General features: G+C 43.0%; 1 protein-coding gene across 3 annotated transcripts in view; it reads left to right on the forward strand.

Annotated features, from left to right (window-relative positions):
• Positions 1–18377, forward strand: part of scn4bb (sodium channel, voltage-gated, type IV, beta b) — a 22405-nt gene extending 4028 nt beyond the window's left edge. The window contains exons 1-6 of one of the 3 annotated variants that reach the window (XM_080780600.1): positions 5627–5740; positions 6318–6629; positions 13642–13805; positions 14387–14609; positions 15226–15358; positions 15465–18377. In XM_080780600.1, the coding sequence (XP_080636726.1) occupies positions 6545–6629; positions 13642–13805; positions 14387–14609; positions 15226–15358; positions 15465–15576 (717 nt within the window). In that variant the 5' untranslated portion in view covers positions 5627–5740; positions 6318–6544 and the 3' untranslated portion in view covers positions 15577–18377. Of the gene's footprint in view, positions 1–5626; positions 5741–6317; positions 6630–13641; positions 13806–14386; positions 14610–15225; positions 15359–15464 lie in introns of those variants that run through there. The other 2 variants (XM_080780601.1, XM_080780599.1) reach the window with 2 other exon arrangements.
• Positions 18378–24287: the final 5910 nt, after the last annotated feature.

Consider the following 24287-nt stretch of genomic DNA (forward strand, 5'->3'; position numbering starts at 1 on the left):
ACACGTGTGTCGAATTTGGGCGAACGGGTTAAGTATGGATTACAACAGAATACACACACAGACAGAGACTTGGTGCATTTTAGGTTTTTTTGAGCATGAGCTTTTGAGCTTTTTTGATAAATAATTCAATATACCTGTATATAATGGCCCAAAAATGCAAGTTATGATTTTGTGCAACATGTTTAAAATGTTGGACTCATGCCTCCAAATAGACAGGCCTCACATGGGCATTCCCATATATGTGGATATCGGTCAGATTGGTGTTTCCGGATCACCGCCAATCTGAAGGACTGTTGTCTGTTCTGAAGTCGGTTGGTTGGACGGTTCTCGAGATACACGAACCACGCCACAGGCGGACGGAAATACGTACCGTATACATACTGTATAAGAGAAGTTTTATTTCCAGTTGATTTCTATTGAACACGCCATTGTAAATATTAATGTGCATTAATGGGCAACTGTCTCAAATGAATCATCTGTTGCCGTTGACCTCCCTTACTCCATTTATTTTTCCCATAACCACCTATATGCCCTACTTTGGGCTACATTGTACGATAAATAGTTTTCGAAAATGTTTACAATTAAAACATTTTGACTGGGATATACCTGTGGGTATAGCCCAAGCAGGGTTGGACTGGTCACAGGTCATACCGGGCATATTCCCGGTGGGCCGCGACCGTAGGGGGCCGCCATGATTAAAACAAAAAAGGCAGGCACGCAGGCAGGCAGGCCAATAGGCGGCAGGCCACCAGGAAAGGTCCGGGCGTGCTGCCAATCTGCCAGTGCCATCATGATAATTTCAGTGACAAATAAACCCTCTACAAAGGGTTGTGTATAGTTGTCTGTTGGTTTGTATCATTTATGTTGTTCTGCAGTAAAAGTGGTGGTATTATTAGGGCTTGTTTGTTTGTGTGTGCCTCGACGGAGCGGGCGGTAGAGTTTCTGCTATCTGCGCGCTGGTTGTGGTGGTCTGGTCTGGTCTGGGCCAAATTCACGCGAAAATGACCGGGCCGAATCTTTGTCCCAGTCCAGCCCTTAGCCCAAAGCATAGACATAAAAAGGCCTCCTTCGGCTCTGGCGCGTGTGTCTAGTCTCTTGAAGGCAACATGGAGGCAAGCTTTCCCCAGATTCCTTTGCGAAGCGTAGCGGCAGCGTGAGCGGAAGCTTGCCAAGTTGCCATGTTTGCCAAAGCTGCATCACAGAAGGGGAAGTTGATCGGTAGGCCAATCAGAGGCGCGGCTCCATTTTCTTCCCAGCGGAACTTGCTTTGGCAGGGTTATAGTGGTTAGCATATAGAGTTATAAAAGGATATAGAGGGAGGGCCGTGGCGACCCGGAAGAACGAAGAAGTGCTTCAACATTGGAGAGCCTCCCTGGGGTGGTTAGATGTAAACGCTTCACTTGTGCTGTGATTGGCCAGTAGTCACTGGCCAATCACAGCAGCCAATCACAGGCAGCAACGCATGCAGCACTTCCGCTTGACCCCTTTGTTGGAGACACATCGCTCCAAAGAACTGCAGCGGCCAATGAGGCTATGCTATTTCAAAAAAATATCTATTAACCTATAAGTCCGGCGGAATCTCATCACAATTTGTGTCCTTTACACACTTTTGTCTTCAATGTTTGTGTTTACACAAATGTGATGATGTATCGTGATAAGGGCGCCCCTCACTTCACACAAGTGTGATTTTTTTTGTATACTGTGAAGTATTTAATTCATTCCTGTAGTCTTTTTTCAATGTGTGGAACTATAGCCCATGAGATCAAAGCTCACTCTCTTACTATTCCACTCGCTATAGGGCTATAGGGTTAGCCAGCCTTCATCCAATCAGGATGAGAGGGGCCTTCCTCCAATCATGATCGAGTGGGGGCAGGCCTTGGTGCACGTGCTGTTGTGTGTGTGTCCCCCCCACTGTAGAGTGTGTGCATGTGCATATCTTGTTACCCGCGGGCAGACCAGGGGGGTTTCCAAATCACTGAATGCTCCGTTAAAGAATGTCATCGTGATTTAATGCGTGTTTTGATTGCCTCTCATTATTGAGCGTTGCAGTCCCGCCCCCTCGAGGCCGGAAAATAAAATCCCTGTTCATTTTCCTCATAGACTTTTCAGAAAGTATTTATTTAAAGACGTTTACGCCACGCGGACAAAGCCAACTCTTGTCGTGACAAATCATGACAACAAACACAATTTCTGCGACGCTCTATACAGGTTTAATGTTTGTTTTTGCTGAAGGGAGAGTTTACGTCATCTTGTCCCTGTTTGTTTTGTCACCGTTTTTGTTTTACATCACCTAATCCACATGAGTTACTGTAGACTTTAATATATTAGCTCCCCTCACTTCACACGGGTGTGATTTTTACCTTCTACTTAATGCCCAATTCTGGGTTCTCTGTCACATTTCTATTTATAATTTCAGCAATGACTATCAATGCAGGCCAATAAATCAATCAACTACATGCCATCGGCAGCCCAGTCACAATGACATTGAATTGAACATGGTGGACCCTGTTGTAAACAAGTGTAATGCTTAATTGGGTCTTCCACTCACAGTTAACAGTCTTTGTATTGAGTTTGTGCTTGAAATGTACTGTAATTCTGCAAACTGTTAATACATATTTCAATCAATCAATCAAAAAAGTCATCCGTTCTCGTTTGTGGCATCTTTTATTTATTTGTTTTAATCTCCGCCTATGTCATGGACGCCAGGCTGAAAGTGGTTAATGCAGAGCTTATTTTTTTTTTCTAATATATTTTTTATCCCACGATTTTGTAACCCATTTTTCACCCCCGTGTCAATTGTCTAATGTGATCTTGGGCTCTACACACCCTCCACCAACCTAGTCCCCCATATATGGGGGACAAGGGGAGAGCAACGGACTTGAACTCATGCTTCCTTCGTGCCTGAGTGTCCAAGTTGCTCCTTTACACCCGACAGGGGGGAGTAATGCAGAGCTTATTAACAAACACTATGTACTCCAAATTAGAAAACCATTGTATCAGCTTCCAGCTCATAGGGTCCTAGTGCACGAGAGGCAGGAAATAACTTGCCACATGGTTATGAATAATAGATCACTGAGCAAAAAAAAGCACTGTAGTTGCATAGGAAGTGAAATATATGCTTATCTGGCTGGCGCTGGGCAGCTGGCTCCTATACTATAAGTGTCAGCTTAAACCGGTGGCTCAGCTTCTTAAAGTTGCAAGTCACATAGGGGACCTATAGCCTGAGCTAATGTGTTATAGGTTTCTGGTCGCGGCAGATATTTGCGCACGCTCTGATTGGATCTCACCGATCTGTCGGTCGCCCCCGGCCCCTCCCCTCCCCCCCCAGTGCAGCGCTATACGTCACATCATTTGGAGCGACGCCCACCCGGAAGGGTTGACTCCTCCCACTTCTAGCCCCAGAGCGGCCAATGCGTTCCTCCAGGCTTTCATTTTTTTTTTGCGCCGACGAAAATGAAAGCCTGGTATACCGAGGCTATATATATATATATATATATATATATATATATATATATATATATATATATAGGGGACTTTACCTTCTCAAACTGTTTCATGTCAAGGACCTCCAAATGCATAATGTACATTCGACTGAGGACATTGACAGCCGTCTGGAAAATAGTTCGACGATTTGGGTTGAATTTGGGTTAAATTGTTCCACATTTTTCAAAAGAAATTCGAGATTTTTCTAAATGTGTGAAAAAAATAGCCTTTCTTCAAGCTCAAATTAAACTCGTAGCGCGGCACACTTTAGGCTTAGTGGACTGTGTATAGATTGACTATTTTTGTCGATCTTTGACGTCACCGCTATAGGGACACATAGCTTCAGTATAGGCAGGAACTGGTGATGGCAATGAAGGACCGGTGCTTCAGTATAGGCAGGAACTGGGGGTGGAAAATGAAGGCGTAGCATTGTGGAATCCATGATCTCGACCGTGGTCGAAAAAATGATGATGATGATTGTCGATCTATAATGATTACGGACTCCGACAGTCAAACATTGTATGAACAGTCCTGAGGTGGACGCACAGAATTCTCTGAATCCTGAGGCGGAGGCATCGGTTCTAGTTGCTTCTCTGGTTGCTTGCCTGCTTGCTCAGGGACACCTCGACCCATTGCCCTAATTGACATAGTCTGGTACCATCCTGTCCATTAGTGAGGAGGAGTGAGGCTGATGAATGGAGATAAGGTTGAACTGAGGTGAAGTGTTCCTTTAAAGTTTCCTAAATTCCAGGAACACTGAGCTAAGCAATTCCTTTGTTGTTTGTGTTCAATAAACAATACAGATAGCAACAGTCAGCGTTTGTTGATTAATGTTTTGATATAACACAACCGGAAGGTGAGCTGTGCCGCTTATCACAAGGGAGTAAATCATATTTGATTCCATGCTAAGAGGTTTGACCTTCCTCTGTCTCAAATGTCTCACATGTTACAGCATTGCACATACTATAGACACACGAACACGCATACAGATTGCCTATGGCTTGTGGCTGTTGATTTTCCCCTTAGCTAGGAGAATATGACTCTGGCTAGAGCTCACCTTTCAGGGAAAAGCCAGGGATAGAATCTTTGTCTGCCTGTGTCTACCATAGCAATGTAAAAACCGAGGGGAGAGGGGAGAGGATGAGAGAGAGAGAGAGAGGGGGAGAGAGAGAGAGAGGGAGAGGGAGAGGGAGAGGGAGAGGGAGAGGGAGAGGGAGAGGGAGAGGGAGAGAAATGCAGAGTCACAGGATACTGAAGTCGTGTATCTATCACAGTGAAGGATAAGTGCAGAGTGACAGGGAAGCAATTGGAATAGTGGCGATGAAGAACAGCTTTCAATGTCACATTCACATTGCAGGGAAACAGAAACATGTCTCCCACGTTCAGTTATCGTTCAAACGTTAAAAAATATATATACATTGTGTCCTACTGGCATGCAATGATTTGCCCTCTTTATGTTGGAATGCTGCAATATGCTGTGCTACAAAACCCGATGGAATGAGTGGCAGGACTTCGCAAAGGCCCTAACATTATTGAGACGTGACCAGTGTGCGACATATTTATGCACTGTTTAAACATGGGGCTGTATATGTCTTGTGGGCCACTGGGCCTATGTGTTACACCTCCCTTCCCCAGCCTGCACTGCAGAACTTTCTCTGATCCTCACAAACACTCAGACAAAAGTGCCTCGGTCTGCATACACACCCCCAGCGAGTCGATTGTAAGGCAGGCGAGAGGCGGGGGACCACAGAAGAGGAGGAGGAGGAGGAGGAGGAGTGAAACGGGGTGATGGAGGAGAAACGGAGAGGCAAGGGGAAAGAGAAAGGGAGGGTATAGCAGAGAGGGGAAGAGAGGAGAGGAGAGGGGGAGGCGAAAGGGAGGGTAGCAGAGAGGGGAAGAGAGGAGAGGAGAGGTGGGAGGAGAAAGGGAGGGTAGCAGAGAGGGGAAGAGAGGAGAGGAGAGGTGGGAGGAGAAAGGGAGGGTAGCAGAGAGGGGAAGAGAGGAGAGGAGAGGTGGGAGGAGAAAGGGAGGGTAGCAGAGAGGGGAAGAGAGGAGAGGAGAGGTGGGAGGAGAAAGGGAGGGTAGCAGAGAGGGGAAGAGAGGAGAGGAGAGGTGGGAGGAGGAGAAAGCCGTGGCACGGAGCCAAAGGAAAGGGACGTGAAAAGTTGAGAGACAGCCAGAAGGACATGCGGAGGAGGAAGAGTCAGCATCGTTTGGGGCTCTGCTGTCCAGGAAGACAAGCGGCCGCCTCCTGTCTGTAAGGTCAACTGCTGCTGTTCTCTCTGTCTTTGTCCGTGGGTCTGTGTGTCTGTCTGTCTGTCTGTGTCTCTTCTCTTTCTCTCTCTCTCTCTCTCTCCGTCTCTGTCTGGCTGTCTCCTGCTCTACCTTGGGGGGCTGCAATGTGCCGGTCCTCTGCAGTGAAATCACTGGCTAGCTGGCTGGCTGGATTCTCCTTGACTGTGCGCATTGAGTCTCTGCATGCCGTGCAGCATTCAGCATTCTGCACCGCTTGCTGTAACGTCTCCACGTCTCTCTCTCTCTCACAGCCAAGCCATACATGTCTTGCATTCGAGGAAAGGAGGCATATACTGTATGTAGTTTGCATATCCCTGCTTGTGCACTCAACATACGTGCCTGCACATGCACATGCACAGTCTCAAACTGTAACGTATAGCACTTTCCAATGCATTGCAACTTTTTGCTGAATTTCGCTGGATTCTCCTTGTGTATTTGTTATTCGTGCATTTGGGGTTGTGGCTTATTAACGTGATTTTCTTTTCCCTTTTTTTTTTATATATTTTTTTAACTCTGTGCCCTCTGTCTAACCTATACAGTGTCTTTCACAGGACTGCTGTGGGGGGTACCGGCAGGCAGGCTCATCAAAGCACCTCGATATTAAAGGTTTTACGTTTGAACGCACCTTGGCTGCGGGGCGGCATCGTGACATCCTGAATCATCGGACGCACGAGACAGGATTACAGTTGCTGACACAAAGGGGATACGGATAGACGTGCGAGGAGGAGACAATACGACCCGGGCTGGAGCCTGGCGGACGACCACCATGGAGGTCCCGTGGAATATCATGGAGCGCACACGGCTGCTCCACACGCACACAGCTACCAGCCTGGTCCTCTCCATGCTGATTGGTAAGACCCACCCCTCACTGCACTACACCTGCTTGTTTAATGTTTGATGCAATGTTGATTAACATGCACTATATGCTCCAACTGAAATAACCCCCAAACCCCAACCCCACCCACCCCTGGTCACTAACACTGCTCTGTGTAGCACTGTGTGTCTGTGTGTGTGTGTGTGTGTGTGGCTGTGTGTTGTGTTTTGGCTTTTTTGCAGTGGTGCTCCTGGACTTAATTTGTTTGGGGGATATATTTGCATGATATTAGGCTTCGTGTTAGGAGTTTTGGTTTGGTATAACAGATGACTAGATGTGGTTTGTACATGTGATTCATCACCATTGCAGAACATATCGGTTGTGGTTCTATTAAGCAATATATATGGTGATGAGATGAAGATTCTAGATCAGTGATTCTCCACCTTTTTGATGTCAAGGACTCCCAGTTTGAAATGCGTTAGACCACACAGACCCCCATTGGATTATCCTCAGTGTTTATTAAATTGAGTTATACAGACACATCCCCAGACCATGGAGTGTCATATCTGTGTCATATCGGTTTTTAAAAACGTTGATGTACTATACTGCACTTTGTCCAAGACAAATTTCCCCTCGTAGGACAATAAAGTATATCTCATCTCATCATCTCATCTCATTTGGGGTCATATATGAGAACTTTTGTGAGGCAAAGTCATCAAGGGCTTATAGAAACCTGTATTAAAGTAATAGAGACCTGAGTTAGGTATGCAAAGTAACTGAATTAGCTCAGTTTGAGCATTCATACATTCATACACCTTAGCCCCAGTGTTGCCATGTCTGCTTATTATAAGCGACTTTGGGTTTCTCTTTCTGTAAAGTTAAAGCAGTGTTTCTCAAATATTTTCATGTCATTGAAACCCCAAATGAATATGTATTTGTCCCTCTATAATCCCTATCTGAAAATGTTTTGTGCCAGGGAGCCTATAGTACCAGATTTGTGTCCACATATTCCATATTTTTATTTAAAGATTTGTTGTAAAGGTTAAAAGTTAAAGGTTAAAAGATAGGTTTAAAGTGCTCATGTGGCTTGTTTTCCTAGACCTGGTTGCTTATTTCTCTTACAAAATGTGGCAACACTGCTTGGTCCACACCTTTTGGCATAACAACATGATAGCCTCATCGGCCAGCAGTCCCAAAGTTGTGCAACATTTGTTCTAGAAGGTATTGTAATATATATCAACCGTTATTGTGTCATGATGTCATTGAGGACACAGTGACACACTTATTTGTTATCTTGCCTGCATTTGGCCTGCATTGATATAACTTAATGTATATGAAGTGTGTCGACAAAATGCATTATACATACGCATGGATATATATACACAATACAAACTATATAGTTGGAAAATATAGGTGGATATAATATAGATTATTGGATATGGATTATGGATTTCCACCACAATGGTTTAAAAGAAAATATGTCACAATAAGCGAATGACTGCGATGGAAAGTGGCCCATGCCGTGATTGAACGGGCATGTGCTGTAAGTCTAGCCCATTTAGGCCTGACCTTCTTCTAAATGAAATAAATATTTTCACGATTTCTCAAAAATAGCAGACCTACAAGCTCGTAGTGAGCTATGAGCTTGTAGATCTATTTTTCAATAGCTAAATTATAACATAATGTTTTAAAACACCAAAAGGGGTTCCCGCCCAAAATGAGCTAGACAGTCGGATTCAGCCTAGCAAATTGTCAGTGGAGGCCATTTGACCTGGATTCATATTCCCTCTGTTTATTAATGTGCCAAAGTGATTCAGAGCAACGGAAACAAGTAAAAAATGTGATAACTTTCATTCATGTTTTTTTACCAACGGTATTATTGCAATATGTCTTAGATTAGAAGGCCTATTGACGTCTTTTGCTCAAAAACATCAGAGTCAGGCTGTAAGAAATGTGTTATTTCCATGCCTGTATTGTTGGATATTGTTGGATATCCAGTTTTTCATGCGTCTATGAGGTGACAGCACTTCATTAGACACCCTGGAGTCGTTTTTATGTGCAATGGTGGTATTACCTTTGTATTTAGGGTTTCTTCCTGGAGGCTGAACCCTTGACAGTCAAACGGGCCAATGAAATAAACAGTAATATAGTGACATCACACTATCAGCCCCTCCCCTAACCCCTCCCCCTTTATCATACAACTACAGCTGTGGGTGCGGCTTCAGTTCAGGTGGATCACCACCGTCCACCCATCACCACCCACCATAGTGGTGGGTCGACCTGATGATCATGTTTTAGGGTGGAAACAAAAAACACGGCACTCCATCTTTAATAATATCTACACCTGCTTTCATGCAGTGGTGGTCCATTGGGTTCCATTTGGGGGAAATTGGTTAAATTGATTTTACAATATAAATTGGGGGTCCCAGAGATAGAAATGCCATTAAATGGGGGGACCGTAGCCTAATGCATGTCAAACCGCGGGGGGCCCTTGAAATGAAAATGGCTGAAAATCACTGCTAGAGCCGTGAAAAACCTTCTCTTATGGGGGGTCCTTGGCATATATTTTCAAATGGGGGGGGGGGGGTCCACGGGCTAATGAATATCATTTTGGGGGTCCTTGACATGAAATACTCGCCTGGGTGAATACTATGTTATTCTGATTGGCTGGAGGATAACTGGAGTCTGGGTACAATGGCAAAATGATCAAAGTTGTCATAGTCAGACATAAACCGGCGATGTCATTGCAGCTCTAGCATTGACTAACGCAGATATAGTGCCAAAAAAAACTAAACGTCATCGACGATTTTCTGCAGAGCAGGTCTAGATTTTACACCCGATGACATCACACGTCTGATTCAACATTCATCTAGATGAAATTCTATCTCAAACGAACGAAATGTCTCAGATTTCCTGTTACTGGAGCCGTTTGACGACACATTGTAAAAGCTATACTGAATGTCCAGGGCCTATTGGATATTCTAAATATAATGGCTCAAGTAGAGACCGAGTCACAGAGGGGTGCCCTGCGGGCGCTGCCATTACTGAGGTGTAATCCAGGGAGCAGGTGCTCCGTAGGCCAGGTGTAGCTAATCAGTGCTGTTGCGCTTAATGGTACACCTCAGTAATGGCCGCACCCAGGAAACCCTCTGTGAATCGGTCTATAGAGGATATGCGTGTGACTGTGACATCATCATCATACCCGGAAGTTATGCATGCAGAATGCCTATAGTGGCAAAAAACTACTTTGTGGCATTGACAGCCCATACATCCAAACAGAAAAGTCATATTTGATTGCATTAAATGACTTAAAACAACGTTAAATTCACTTTGTCACGCACTTTGCCACTCGATTTGCCATTCGATCTGCCATTCACTTTATGCATGCGCATATCCTATATAGTCAGCCAATCCAGGTTTATGCTATAGAAGCACGCTATGTGATCCTGGGCTCTACACCTGGGGGGGGGGAGTTTCCCTGGTTGGACGTATAGCGCGTGGGAGGAACACGTTATTCCAACCAGTTCCTTTCCCCTCCATCAGGCGCCCCCGGCTGGCCAGGGGGAGGCAGTTTATAGAGACCAGGATTACTGCATGTTTTTTGTGAGGGTACCTACCCTATAGGGGACACGGGGAGAACATGCAAACTCCTAGAAGCACTCTATGAAGCGGACAAATGTAGGCTAGAAACTGGAGCATGTCGCTGTTCTACTTTTGCCTCAGCTGCATACAGTTGACTTTGCTTTGCAGACAAAACTTTCAAAACAATAGAACACGGAATGGTTTTAAAGTTGGCTGGAGAATCGGTTGTTCCGTCTACACCTTTGGTACCAAACACGTCTCAAAAACGACCCCATGGGCTTTCTTCTATAGTCACCACAATATTACCATAGGGAAATTGATGCATACCTAGTAAAAACGTTCCGTTTGTCACCATCAATTGAGAAATCAGAAATGGGTCTTTTTTACTCTTAAGTCTTGTTTTGTATAGGCCTACTGTTCTGATTACGTATCTAGTCCAGCTGCTCCAGTTATACAGTGCAACATGAGCAATCTAACGTTTAACAGACATTTAGCTGGACAAAACCGAAGGTCAATGGACAGACAAAGCAGAATGAAAATGCTGAATAGTAGAAAATACTACAATACACGTGTGTGTGTGTGTGTGTGTGTGTGTGTGTGTGTGTGTGTGTGCGTGTGCGTGCGTGCGTGCAATAAGGGAGGGACACAGTGCGAAGATGCTGTTGGTCTGTCTCTGATACCGATACAGTTTCTGCAGGATCACCGTGCTGTGTGTATTGTGACAGGAAAGGAAGGACAGAGAGGTATAGACGGGGCTACAACACTGACTGCTTGTCCTTCTCTGGAGTTCAAAGCAATATATCACTCCTCACTGCAGTGGTGGGGCGGCTTGACCTTGGCTATGTAATGAAGTAAAAACAGCTGCGATTATGCACGGGAGAATTACCACAGATTTGAAACCCATTTTAAAACCCATCCCCCCGGCCAGGATTCATGTATTTATTTATCGCGCATTGCCAAAGGTTTTCACCTCTTTCGACCCTTATTTTGAAGAGCCAAATATCCGTAGAACCGGATGTTACGATGACGTAATGGTGTGCGTGGTGTCTTGACCGGTTGTTGTTGTTGCTGCGCGTGCATCTTAAAATGGCGCCGGCCAGTGTCACACTTTACAATGGGATGCCATCGACTCAAATCGTATCAAAACATGGATTAAAGAATATAAAAGACATTTTTAACGTAGCCTACGGACGGTCTTGGCGGGTGGCCAGACTAAAGCTAAACTACGGTTTCTACGGTTCTGGCGGGCTTCGTGGTTATTAATTGTTGAACAAAACAATTCCGTGGAAGAGATCATTTGATTCCTTAGCCGCTATAGGTATAGCCTACCCTGCAGGGGTTGGTTGCAGCCGGCAAGACATGAGGAAGCTCCACACACACACACACACACACACACACGATCATATATGCATGCACACTCATATGCACGCATGCATCCATGGACCCTACAAACCCTCCTGTGCGCTCAGGTCAGCCAACGCAGGGAAGCTGGAAGTACGTTCACTGAAAAAGCCGGGACAACGCTCCACACGTTCCAAACTCTTCTCCCTTCTGGCTCCGTAACTATAATGGAATGCACTTCCAATTGTAATCAGAACTGCAGACTCACTCCCAATCTTACGCCGTAGTCTGAAAAGTGAAAACCCACCTTTTCAGGCCTTTTAGCCCGTAGCACTTGCCCTAGCCTCGACGACCTTACAGGCGTATGCAAATAAGGCTCAATTTATGTAACTTAGATAGCATTTTATGTAGACATAGCACTCTATAGCCGTACACGCATAGTTTCATTATAGTTTCATTAGATATTCCACTGTCCTTAGCTGATTCTTGATGACAATTCTGTATGTATTTGATCTATTACCATATTTTGTTCTTGCTTACTGTAAATCACTCTGGATTAAGAGCGTCTGCTAAATGCCTAAAATTATAAATTGTTTAGGCTGTTTGCTCATGTGCCAGTGCGTGTTCTTCACACATTTGTACACTAGATGGCAGCATAAAGTTCAAGATCTTTGAGTGACCAGCAATTTTAAATCTTGTAGGATGTCACTGACTTGCCGGCCTTATTTGATTCTTTTTTGGGTTTAGATGAGGAAAAGGAAGAGGTTCCAAGTCTGGTGTTAATGAGGAAAAGGAGAGGATAGACACGATGGGGAAATCATAATTTGCTGGTAAAAAAGGTTGTGGCATGTTCAATCCAGGTTCAATATCCTACTCCACTTGTTTGTATTTAGTGCAAGAAATGCAATGAAAGGGGGCTATAGTTAAAAAGCAACACACATCCAAACATTCCCAGCACATCACTACTTGCATACAATCACAGCAAGCATTACACGGGCACAGGTCTAGTTACATAAATGACATGCAGTCTAACACACAAGCATTGGGCAGGGAGCTACAGTAAGTAACAACAGCATCAGGGCAAATGAGGCAATACAATATCAAATAGAAAGGGCCAATCGAGGGTGCTCCGTTGGCTGTGTAAGTCATGGGTTGCAGCTGTAAACTGCATGAGGATATAGCTTATATGACATCGTAGGCTTGGCAGTTTTTTAACAATGCTGTGCTGATGATGGAGAGAAGTCAGAAAAGATGTTTGTTTGAATTATATTATGAGTGACTATGGGCCTCAAGATGCTGAAAGTGTTTGGAGAAAGATCTCGTAATTGTTCAAGTGTTCAGGGGTGGACCGTGGAAGAGCAAAGTGGTGAATTTTGCCCGTTGGGGCACTGGCCTACTTGGAACGTTGCAAGTTCGAAATGCATGCCCCCACCCAGTCAATAATGTGACGTCTGTGTCCCTTTTATGCCCATGGAGTTCTTTGTCAGGCATGCCCAGATATGCAGATTTCAGAACCACAATGTGACGTCAGAACAGGCCAGCTCCATATATGGAGCCGTGGGCAGGTTGCCCTGTCCATGCAGTGCCTGGGCAGAGAGGCCTTTTGTGGCGGGCTGGCGGCTCCGGACAACCGTGGGTCCGACCAACTCGAGGCCGGGCACTGCACTCCCTGTGGCGGTGTGGAACGCGTGTGCCGAAGTGGATTACAGACATATACTGTACACACACACAGAGACGTGGTGCATTTATAGATAGATAGAACTGTTTTTTTGCTACGGGCATCCATCCGACTGTAACCACGCACACACTCATGCACTCATCATCTGTGCACTCTGTAAGGGATTTGACAACAAGCTAATCCTGTAAGGGATTTGACAACAAGCTATTGCAACATGTTAATATTTTTAGTTGTTTACATGTTTTTAGTGCAAGTTAGTTTTAACTTTAAGTGTGATGGTTACACACACACACACACACACACACACACACACACACACACACACACACACACACACACACACACACACACACACACACACCGTACAATGCTGGATGCTGCCTAAATGTGTCTTTGACTATATAGTGTTCCTTATCTTCTGATAATTAATGCAATTATGCTCCTGCAGGTGTGTGGTCTGCTCAGGCCCTTGAGATGAATACTGGGAAGATCCCCTTCCTGGAGGCAGTGAATGGGACCACAGTCCTCATCCCCTGTACATACGCCAGCTGTATTGGCATCACAGACCTGTACTTCAACTGGCATTACAATGACAACGGCACCATGATTAAGGCAAGGCTTATAAAGGGATATTTCACTTTATACAAACATGTTTGGGGTCTTTTTTTTTTTTTTTTTAATCTACTCTGGCTTTTGTGAGGACGCCAGAGTTTGAAGTTGCTCGATTCCTATATAAATCTATTGTAACTTCAACTGTAGATTCATCGAAAACACCCGTCCTATAGGTTCTGGTGACTGATATATTGTCTTTCTAATCATGCATGAGGGAGCCTGCATGTTACTTTTTTCATTCTCAATGAGAGAAAAAAAAAAATCACACACGTGTGAACTGAGTGGTGCAATCCCCCCCCCCCCCCCCCTCTCTCTCTCATTAGAGACACAGCACTACCCCTCTCTCTGTTTCTGGCGCCCCCTACTGCTATTAATAAGTCACATATACTCGTGCTCATTCAGGTACACAAAACAGGTACATACACGGACATTGCTGGTTGTAGGAGTGGTTGCACGTACTCAAAAAGAAAGAAATGTTTTAAGTGTGGGTGGTTTTGCTACGAGGTCCCTCCATTTCCAATGAATCATAAAGTGGTGTATAGTGTAGTGTGATATAGTGACAGCTTGCTTTCCCACTTTAGGTGGCCGAGGGTTTGATTCCTGACGATGGAATATTCCCATTAGATCTGAAAGTCTACAGGGAGAGAGTGGACTACGTCGGCGTCCCCGACCTCCACAACGTCTCCCTCCTGATCTGGAACATCACCTTCGAGGACCAGGGCGAGTACCACTGCTTCGGACGCAACCCCAAAGAGAAGGGCAGGAACCACTCGGCCATGTTCACCCTCATTGTGGTGGAAGAGTGTAAGTGGCCTTCATTGTATTGTATTGTCTGGGGGGGGGGGCACCATAAATCCCTTCTGTGGAATCAAACATCCTTATTCAACATAAACCTTGCAATGATAATTAATGGCGCGTAACGCACGCACGCGCATGCACACACACACGCACACACACACACACACACACACACACACACACACACACACACACACACACACAGACACACGCACACAATCTGGAAAGGTCAAAACGTGGTCTGGTCTTCCCTTAAGCGGGTTGTTAGTGCTGCTATACCGGATAACATTGTAACATCCTCCGTTATAACTGTCGAACAAAGTGGGGTCTCGCAACTCACTTCTAAATGCTCCAACGATATTTATTAGCGTCAACGGCGGTAATATGACGTTTTTCGACCGTGAGGTCTTTATCAAGTATGTTGATAAAGACCTCACGGTCAAAACATCGGCGTCCCTCAAACATCCGCATCCCTCATGTAACGTGTTAAGCCCAATTTATGGGGCCAGATTTATAATCTGCCTGGCGCAATATGCAGTGCAAAGGCAGATGAAGGCTGGCTATGCGAGGCTAGCAGTACTATGCAGCATAAAGTAGCCATGACTGTTTTCCTCTGTTACAGTAAGGGTGATCGACAACACATTAACCATCATCATAGCCTCGGCAGTGGGTGGAGGCATCGCTGCATTGATGAGCTTCATGTTGATTAAGAACTTCATTATCTACGTACTACAAGAGATGGAAGAGAGAAAGATGTGAGATTTGTGATTGAAAGCAGTGTGTCCTGCAAGATGTCTCTCAATACTTAACATTTGTCGTTCATATTCTAATCTAATGTATTTTTCTTTCACCCAAATGCAGTAGGGAGCAGTGCCTTGTAAGCTCATCAGGGAATGACAACACAGGAAATTCCCTCTCAGGATCTAAAGCTGATTCAACAAACAAGCCCAAGCCTACACCAAAAAAGAAATGAGTTAACGCATGTATGTAAATCCATATATGGTTATTCATATGTATATATCCACACACACACACACACACACACACACACACACACACACACACACACACACACACACACGTATGTACAGTATATGCACATGTGTTTTTACACATGCAACTCCATTATGTTCAAGTTGGTATACCGTATACATTTAAAAAGAAGTATGGCACCTGGCTGTGGCCTCTCTGTGTGTTAGGTATCTGCACAAAGTGCTATGGTGAGTTCTCAATATTCAAAATGGGTAAATATTAGCCTACATAAAAAGTGTACATATTACACAATGCAACTTCCAATTGCACACAGAATAATACAATATTTTATGTAATTATTAATTGCATTTATGATCCCAGCTATGATCTTTCCCAAAACAAATGCAAATTGAACATAGCTTGTTCTATGTCTCTCTGTTCTTCAGATACATTTGAACTTGATAGAGACCTTGATCTTACAAATATTTGACTCAAAAATCTCTTCAGGGCTTCCTATTGACTGACTACTATTTTGTATTTACACTGACTTTAATAGGGCGCACGTTGCACGCACGCACACACGCACACACACACAATCTTTTGTGCAACATGCTCTCTGTCAGTTGAGAGGGTTTGAAGACATGTAGCCTGTATTTATTTCAATCGATAACCAAATAGTCTCGGGTGCAGTAGCTATAATAGCTAAAACCAAAATTTAATTTGTTTTTATTTACTTGTCTTTTTCTAGTTTAGATTAAATCCAATTAACTAAGCTGTATACAGATGCAAATGGACCATGCAAATGTAAATGTAAATGTGCATGGTCTTGTACACAGTATCTGAAAATAGTATAGATTATTATTTTGTGTGCAACTTCAGAACTTGTGAAAATATGGCAGGGTTATTGAATTGTGCAGATGGATTAGCCAAAACGTGGACACTAGTCTCATGACAGTGGTTGTTTGTGCCATTGATACAGTATACAAAATATTTTTAGGCCACAGTCAGGCTGCCTAAAAAACTTAAACCTGCTTGGACTGTTTTTCATACAAAGTCAAAACAAACATTTAAATGCTTGAGACAGGGAATAATGCAATGTAGTACTTTGACCTGGGCTGGATCCTGCATCATCCTATAGCAAATGGGTCAACTAAAACAAATTCATTTTGATTTTGTTTGTAATATTTAAAAAAAAGATCGCTCTAAAAATACATTACTTTTGAGTACATTTTTAAGAAATAGATGTGTATGCCTTGTTCCTATAGATTTAAGCATAATTTGAAGGATTCAGCCCAGGTCCTTTTTTTTTTGTTTTTTGTTTGCTTGATGCAAAACACAGGTGCCTGTTAGAGCTTCTATATTATTACTCTATAATTGAGGAAAAATGTAATATCGCAAAACAGTTTATAAAACTCAAATGCAAATGCAAAAAAAAAATACGTGCTACTAAACCGAAATGGTAGACATTCCCCCCCCTCCTTGACTCCTAGAAAACGGAATGACCTGCTGCTTTAAAGACAAATAACCAATGCATTTTAAGCATGTGAAGCAAACACAGGCCACATTTTAGACACAAAGCTTGAAAATAGAATCATGTGCTTCCCCCCCCCCCCCCCCCCCCCCACCCCCCTAGCTGTGCTTCCTTTTTGGAACACTTGTTGAATACTTAAGTCTGATACAGTAACCATGTCATGCTGAGGTTAGTTAAATCCTTATCTTACAGTATATCATCATCAGTTTTCTCTTGAACTAATCCTGGCAAAGGGTTGTGCACTTTTTTGGCCCCCGTAGATCGAAATGCTCCCGGGCAAGCCGCGGGATCAGACATGTTACCATAATATTGCTATGTGCCACCTAACCATGATGGCTATGTAGTTTCTCCAAAACACTAATCTCCAGTATACTGTACATCCATTTAGCCAAAAAGATTTCATATTTGCAATAAGTCATCTTCATCAGCTGCAGTGCAGTGAAAAAGAACGTTTTTTCATAGCCCATCCATGTCAAAGCCATTATGGGTGCCCTCAGCCCATGCATATTGTAATTTGACCATATTCGCTCATATTTAAAATGAGCATGTATAGGGCCAGTAGTTAACCCAGCAGGTAAGTAGGGGGCTGCAGCTCAAATACTTGACAGTCGTGGACTCGTGGCCCAAGCATTGATTTCGATATGATGATGATACTCTGTATAGCCCTGACTGTGCCAAACTGGGATCATCCCTGAGAGAATCAATTCATCGTCCTATATCAGGAGAGGAATGCACATTTTCATCTTTGTCTTAATGCATATACTGTAGCATTGACTCAACTAAATGAAATGCAATGTTGTGTTCGTGGCCGATGCGCTCATGCGAGATGCTGAATGTCTATTTTAAAAAAATACCTCTGGAGTGTGAGACAGATAACCACTGTGTCTGGGACACTATGGGGTGAACCAGTCATGTGATATTGTAACATGTGAATGTACCGATCCCTTGTATTTACTTACATGACATGAAAGTACTGTAATGTGACTGAGTGAGTGGTTTGGGTGGTTGTCGTCAACTCATCGTTATGTCATCAGAAAATGTGCCTCCAGTCTTTAATCGCTGGTTTGAAGCAATACTGTAAAGGGAGAGTCTGTTGGGCACTTTAAGCAGGCACACATATATTTATTTTTTTAAATCAGCTACGTATGTGTAATCTATTATCACTGCTTGTGTGCCTGATCACAAGTCACAGGGATAGAGTCCACATAGCACATGTACGAATGTGCAGGTATACAGTATATGTTTTAAAAGGAAATACAATCAATCTTCTTTCTTTTCCCGTCTAAATTTAGAGTTGCCAATTAATCCCCTCCCTATTTTGTCCCAATTAAGTCATCCTATATGCCAATTTCCGAATTCCCCACTCATTTCTGTCTCGTCCTGTCACTGCTGAGTCTGACCCCATACTACAGTAGCTCACCTGCCAGTGAGGAGCCCCCACCGGGAGGACATAGCACGTGTGCAGATGCAGGAACACTAATCCTCACTGCTGACCGGTGCCGCCTCAGTCTGTATAGGAGTCACTGGTGCAGCGACAAAAACTGCCCTCCCCACCTGGCCGTCCTTCAAGTGAACATGGCCTATATTATGTTTGTATGGACGCTTGGCCAAGCCGGAGGAATGCAATTCATCTATTAGAGTACAACATGGCAAACAAACAAAATTCCGAATTATTGTGTCATATTTTGAGTTTATATGTTAATAAATAATAATAATAATAATAATAATTCATATTTTCTATTGTATTCCAATCAATATTGAATTCCCGAAAGCCAGAAATGAGGAAACACGAGGAAACCCATGTGATGTCATCAAGAAATTAAATCAGGTTCTTTATACAAGTTTGAGAAACGTTTTGTTTTTATTAAAACAACAGACAGAATATATATATCTGTCGTTTTCCCTCTTTTTCTTTAATATATTATGTCAGTGTACGTCATTTAAATTTGGATGGTGATTTTAATCAGTATACACAGCAAAAATGTATTATTTTAACTGAATTCAATTGACACTGCATTTTAGCTGCCTATGTTCTTATACATATTCCCATAGAACTTCTGTATACCACTACCAACACAGTTTTGAACCATACAATTGTACTTTAATCCCCTTATGCTTTCCTAAATAACTGCTGTATGTTTCCCTATTAAACCCCTTTTCAGCAGTTGTTGATTTCCCATTTCGATGACATCACTGGTTCACACGTCTTTGGACAGAGCTGTAGACATAATGTATATCTGGTGCATTGTTTTACATAAAAAGGGAGTAATTGAGTGGTACATTATGCGGGTATATTTTAACTTGGTTTCATACTGTAGTTCACATTAACAAGAATAGCAACGTCCAACACACTGTACAATTTATTTAAATCCCATCTTAAACAGAAATGAGACCCGGGAAGTGTCGTATGTATTATGAAATCGTACTTGAATATTTCCATTCTTGTACCAATTTTAAGACATGCCCATGCACTGTAACACTGTAACTGTAACACACTGTAAAACAGCACAGCAATTATTATTATTATTATTATTTTGTTTGTTCTGTTTTGCAGTGGATTGTCATGTTAAACACTAGACTATAATGCCACCAATTTTCCAAATTACACACGAATATGGCCTGGTTTATGTTCAGATGATAAACAATTCTATATGCAATTTCCAGTAGAATTGCAAATGACAGTTCAACGCACCGCACCTTGGAGTTAACTGCAATGCTATTGTCAGCAATACCAATGTGGGTAATGGATTTGAACTATTGGGATGCAGGGTGAATAGTTTCCAGGCTGGAGCATCGAGTAGACTGAAGCCCCCGTACTTTAAGCCGTGCAGACTATAGGGCTGGGACATATTATATGAAGTCAAATCAATTACAGGATTATTTACTTTTTAATAAAGATGAATGAACCAAATATATACACATATAGTGAAAATAGCAGATCTTACAAGCTCACACGTTGCATCATGCTAGCCTGGCGCGGTCAGACTTCATCTGCCTGCACTGCATTATAATATCCCACGCAGTGCAGCGCAGTGGTATATTTGTATCGCATGCGTAAGGCTAGCATCATGCCTCATTGTGGCGTGAGTGGCTATAGTACAGCTATTGTTACTATTTTCTATATGCCACTATTGTACGACGAGGAATAACACAAGTGATTAATGAGACTAATTGATTATTATTTTAAAAAATCTATTCGAAAGTTTTTGTGTCGATTGGTTCATAGAAAATATTGTTTTTGTTGGTACCATGATGGTGATGTCTACTCTGCACACAAATCTCTATTCTAAAGCTATGTTCCAGGTCAACTTCAAATGATGTCCCTATATTCACAACCTTTCATCCATGCATATCAGCTCTATAGTTCTCTTTATTATAAAAGGAACACAATCTAATACATTTTTTAAAAACATGTCAAATGGTGTCATTTTGTATACTGCCTTACAGAAGAAGTATTGATACTGCAGGTCACTTAGGCCTACTTTACATTGACTACATCACTACGTAAATGTCAATACATTGCTGTTCATGATGAAGCTTTGGGAAGAGAGATTCACATCGAAACACTCCCTTTCTGGAGATTTCTCAGTAAATACAGTATGAACAATATAGGCCATGGGCCATGCAGAACCCAGAATGTCATGAAAAGCAATAGATTCTGCATGGTGGCAAATTCTAATGATGATTTTTACGTTCCCCACATGCCCATGGTATCATTTAAGCCCTGGTAGTGTAGGCTATAGGTGGCTGCGTTACTACTTGCCATGGCTCTTTAGCCGAATGGTAGCGTACGCGGCTTTACTGATACGAGGTTCCCGGGTTCGCCTCCAGGTTGTCACTACAGTAGCACTACCAACTTGGTAGCTTTCTACCCGTTACCACCACTTTCATATCTTTTTATTCATTTTCATATCATATCATATCATATCCTTATAATACAATTGAATATGTCAAATCATGCCTGGAACTGATTGGTAGGCTACTACTAAAACCATTGTAATGCAAAAGAATGTCACTTAGAAATGCAAAAAGTTGGCATACAGAGGGATTATTCAAAAGAATAGGCCACATTTTATTGATTTTCGTTTTCATGAAGGTCACAAAATGTGCTATATTTTCCAAACTATTGAACATAAAGACATGCAATTAGCATTAAGATGTGCACATAAGACTCCATGATGTTGTGAATAACAACTATTAAACAGAAGAGTTTGAGCATAGGTAATTATGACATCGAAAAGACCACGCCCCATTAAAAAATAACCTTTGGCTTGAAAGCGGTGTCGCCATATACTGTAGCTACCTGGTAGTTGGCCCGAAGTCTGTGCTGGCATAAGCTGTCACGGCATGGTGGAAGCTGTGCGAAATCTGCTTCTCCATTTTTCCCCACAGGACATTAGGTATAGACATTCATTGATGTCTGTGCAATCCATCTTCTCTGAAAGGTAGAGGCGACGTGATGTGTGCCTCCATCTCTTTGAACTGTACTACAGTCATAGCATAGGCTATTAAGTTCCCAAAAAACACTGCTGGAAATGTGGCATCTTCTTTAGGAGGTTCATGGGTTTCACTTTCCCTTTTCCTTTTCCCAAACAGAGTCACAGCCTGTGAATGCCAATGAGGGAGGTGCATAAGTCAATCCCATGTTGACTTTCAACACCCCTGATGTCTATATTGACAGCGTGCTGTTGTACCTTTTTGTTGAAAAATGGGGCATTGTAAAAAGACTTAAATGCCATGATAAGAATGTCTGTATCATCTGCAGCTATGATTCCTGCCTTTGTCTGCTGCATGCTTGGAATGTTATCTGCCTGCCCTCTTCATGACCCGATGCCAATTCTGGTACAACGTCAGTGATATCCTTCGTTACGTGAAAACATTCTGTGCCAGTACTGCTCCACCCACCCAGCTGATTACAGGCTCCAGAGCAGCTGCAGACCCGCAGACATAGGCCTCGATCGCTCACACCTTTCGATCTAGCATTCAACATTGATGCATGCTAGATGCATGCTAGATGTAAACAAAGGGTACTGTAAGTGTCAGTGCATTTCCAATGGAAGTCACATGGTTTGACACAACTTTTTTGTTGTACGGCTTTCGGCTGTGTTTCGACTGCCATGTCCATCTGTAATGGGAATTTTAGAATGCCAACTACAGTGCCAGATATATGCATTATTGTGTATTTATCTTCCTTCCATTAAGTCTCTTTGCTCACCAATGTGCTCAGTCTAATTCATGCAGCTGTCAATCCAACAGCTGACTTGACTCCTCCACATTGTCAGCCAAAGGTATGCTTATTTGTGTGTCGCCCTTATGTTTAGCGCAGGTCCGTATATGGACATTCAGTGTGGCATCTCTGTTAGGACAAGACTATAAGGACGGTCTGAGAATGGGGTGGAGGAGGCTTGCGCCCGGAGGGGCTGCTGGAACAGGCAAGGAGGCCTGTTCCTCACTCTCTGTATGTTGTTACTCTGCCGAATCTTCTGAATAAATTCTCAACACTTTTACTTCGTCATTCCTTCATCTTTACAAGATTATTTAATCTACAACACATCCACGAAGACGAGGAGGATGATCGAGGAAGAAGTAATCTTATGGGAGTCTTATGGGTACACTGTAAATGCTAAATGCAATAATAGTGTAATATTGTGGAACACACAGCCCATTTTGTGACCAAAGAAAAAAAACTATACAAATGTGACCTATTTTTGGAATAATTACTCCGATATGCCTTCAATTTTATATTCCCAGTACCATATTTCAGCATTACAATGTCCCAATCAATTCCAGGCATAGTTTAATATATTCAATTGTATTATAAGGGATATGAAAATTTCATTTATTTCTCATAAAAGTGGTGGCTACTAAATTGGTAATACTACCAGGGCTTAAATGATACCATGTGGGAACATAAAAATCATCATTAGAATTTGCCAGCAGAATCTACTGCTATCAACCCCGCTGGCCCATGGATAGAACTCACCGGTACGTTTTTTGGGGTCAATTATAGATTACATTATAGATTGATATTTCATTTTAAGAAACGAGTCAGGAACGTGTAAGGTATTTTGAAAGGACAGACAGTTATAGTGTGCTACAGTATGGCATTCACCAACCAGCTCAGTGGCCTTGTGGTTAGAGTGTCCACCCTGAGACTGGGAGGTTGGGGTTCAATCCCCGGGCCAGCCATACCAAAGACTCTAAAAATGGGACCCAGTGCCTCCCTGCTTGACACTCAGCATCAAGGGTTGGATTGGGGGTGTAAATCCCTGCGACATACTAGCGACATACTAGCGTCATGTCCAGGGGGTGTACTTGTACATCAAGCTGCCTCACGCTACAGAAACAGGAGATAGGCTCCTGCCCTATGGGCCCCATGGCTCGGCAAGGCTACTTACTATGGCATTCACCAGCCATGAGATGGATGACTTATGCATAAGACAGGAGGGATTCTCCTTTGATGTAGGTAGATAGTTTTCCCATGGGTTTGAATCCAGGTAAACACTAGCCAAAAACTAATTATTTTCCTTGCTTTAATTCTGCTGTGGCCACTTTGGCCACTTGATGTCACTGTCTATGAGGTTTAGTTTACTTTTGAGAACATCAATATATTTTCATACTTTACTTGTGTAGATTAGAACACATTTCTAATGTCGTAGTAGGGGTGTTCCTACACTGAAAGGCGGCATATTATTTCACTGTTTTGAACAATTCTCTGCATCCTATTCGGTGTTTTATAGAGGGATTGTCACGTGAACTAGCAAGGACATCACATTAACTGTAAAATAAAGAGTTCAGGTTCACTCTCAAAATTGTGCTCGCACAGTTTTGCTCTGGGTCCAGGTGGTCCCAGAGCATAAAATGGTGGTCTATATGGACTAATGCATGTAAAACTGGGGGTTTTCACCCATGTCAGTAAGTAGTGTGTCAGTGAACAGGCACAGTTGGACCAATCGACGTGAAACATTGCACGCACACTCCCAGTATGCCACGGAAGAAATGCCCCAAATGTTTCAAATCAATGGTGGCACTATAATAGACCACTTGAACCATATGCTGTAACATGAAAATTAAACACTTGACTCATGACCCCACTCGATAGGCCACACACGTGTCTGCCTTACATGATTTCCCCGACATTTTGCATGTTCTTCAAATCAAATATAATAATGGAAGTGAAT

The sequence above is a fragment of the Protomyctophum bolini genome (assembly GCF_963924005.1).
Source record: "Protomyctophum bolini genome assembly, chromosome: 13".
Classification (NCBI taxonomy): Eukaryota; Metazoa; Chordata; class Actinopteri; order Myctophiformes; family Myctophidae; genus Protomyctophum; species Protomyctophum bolini.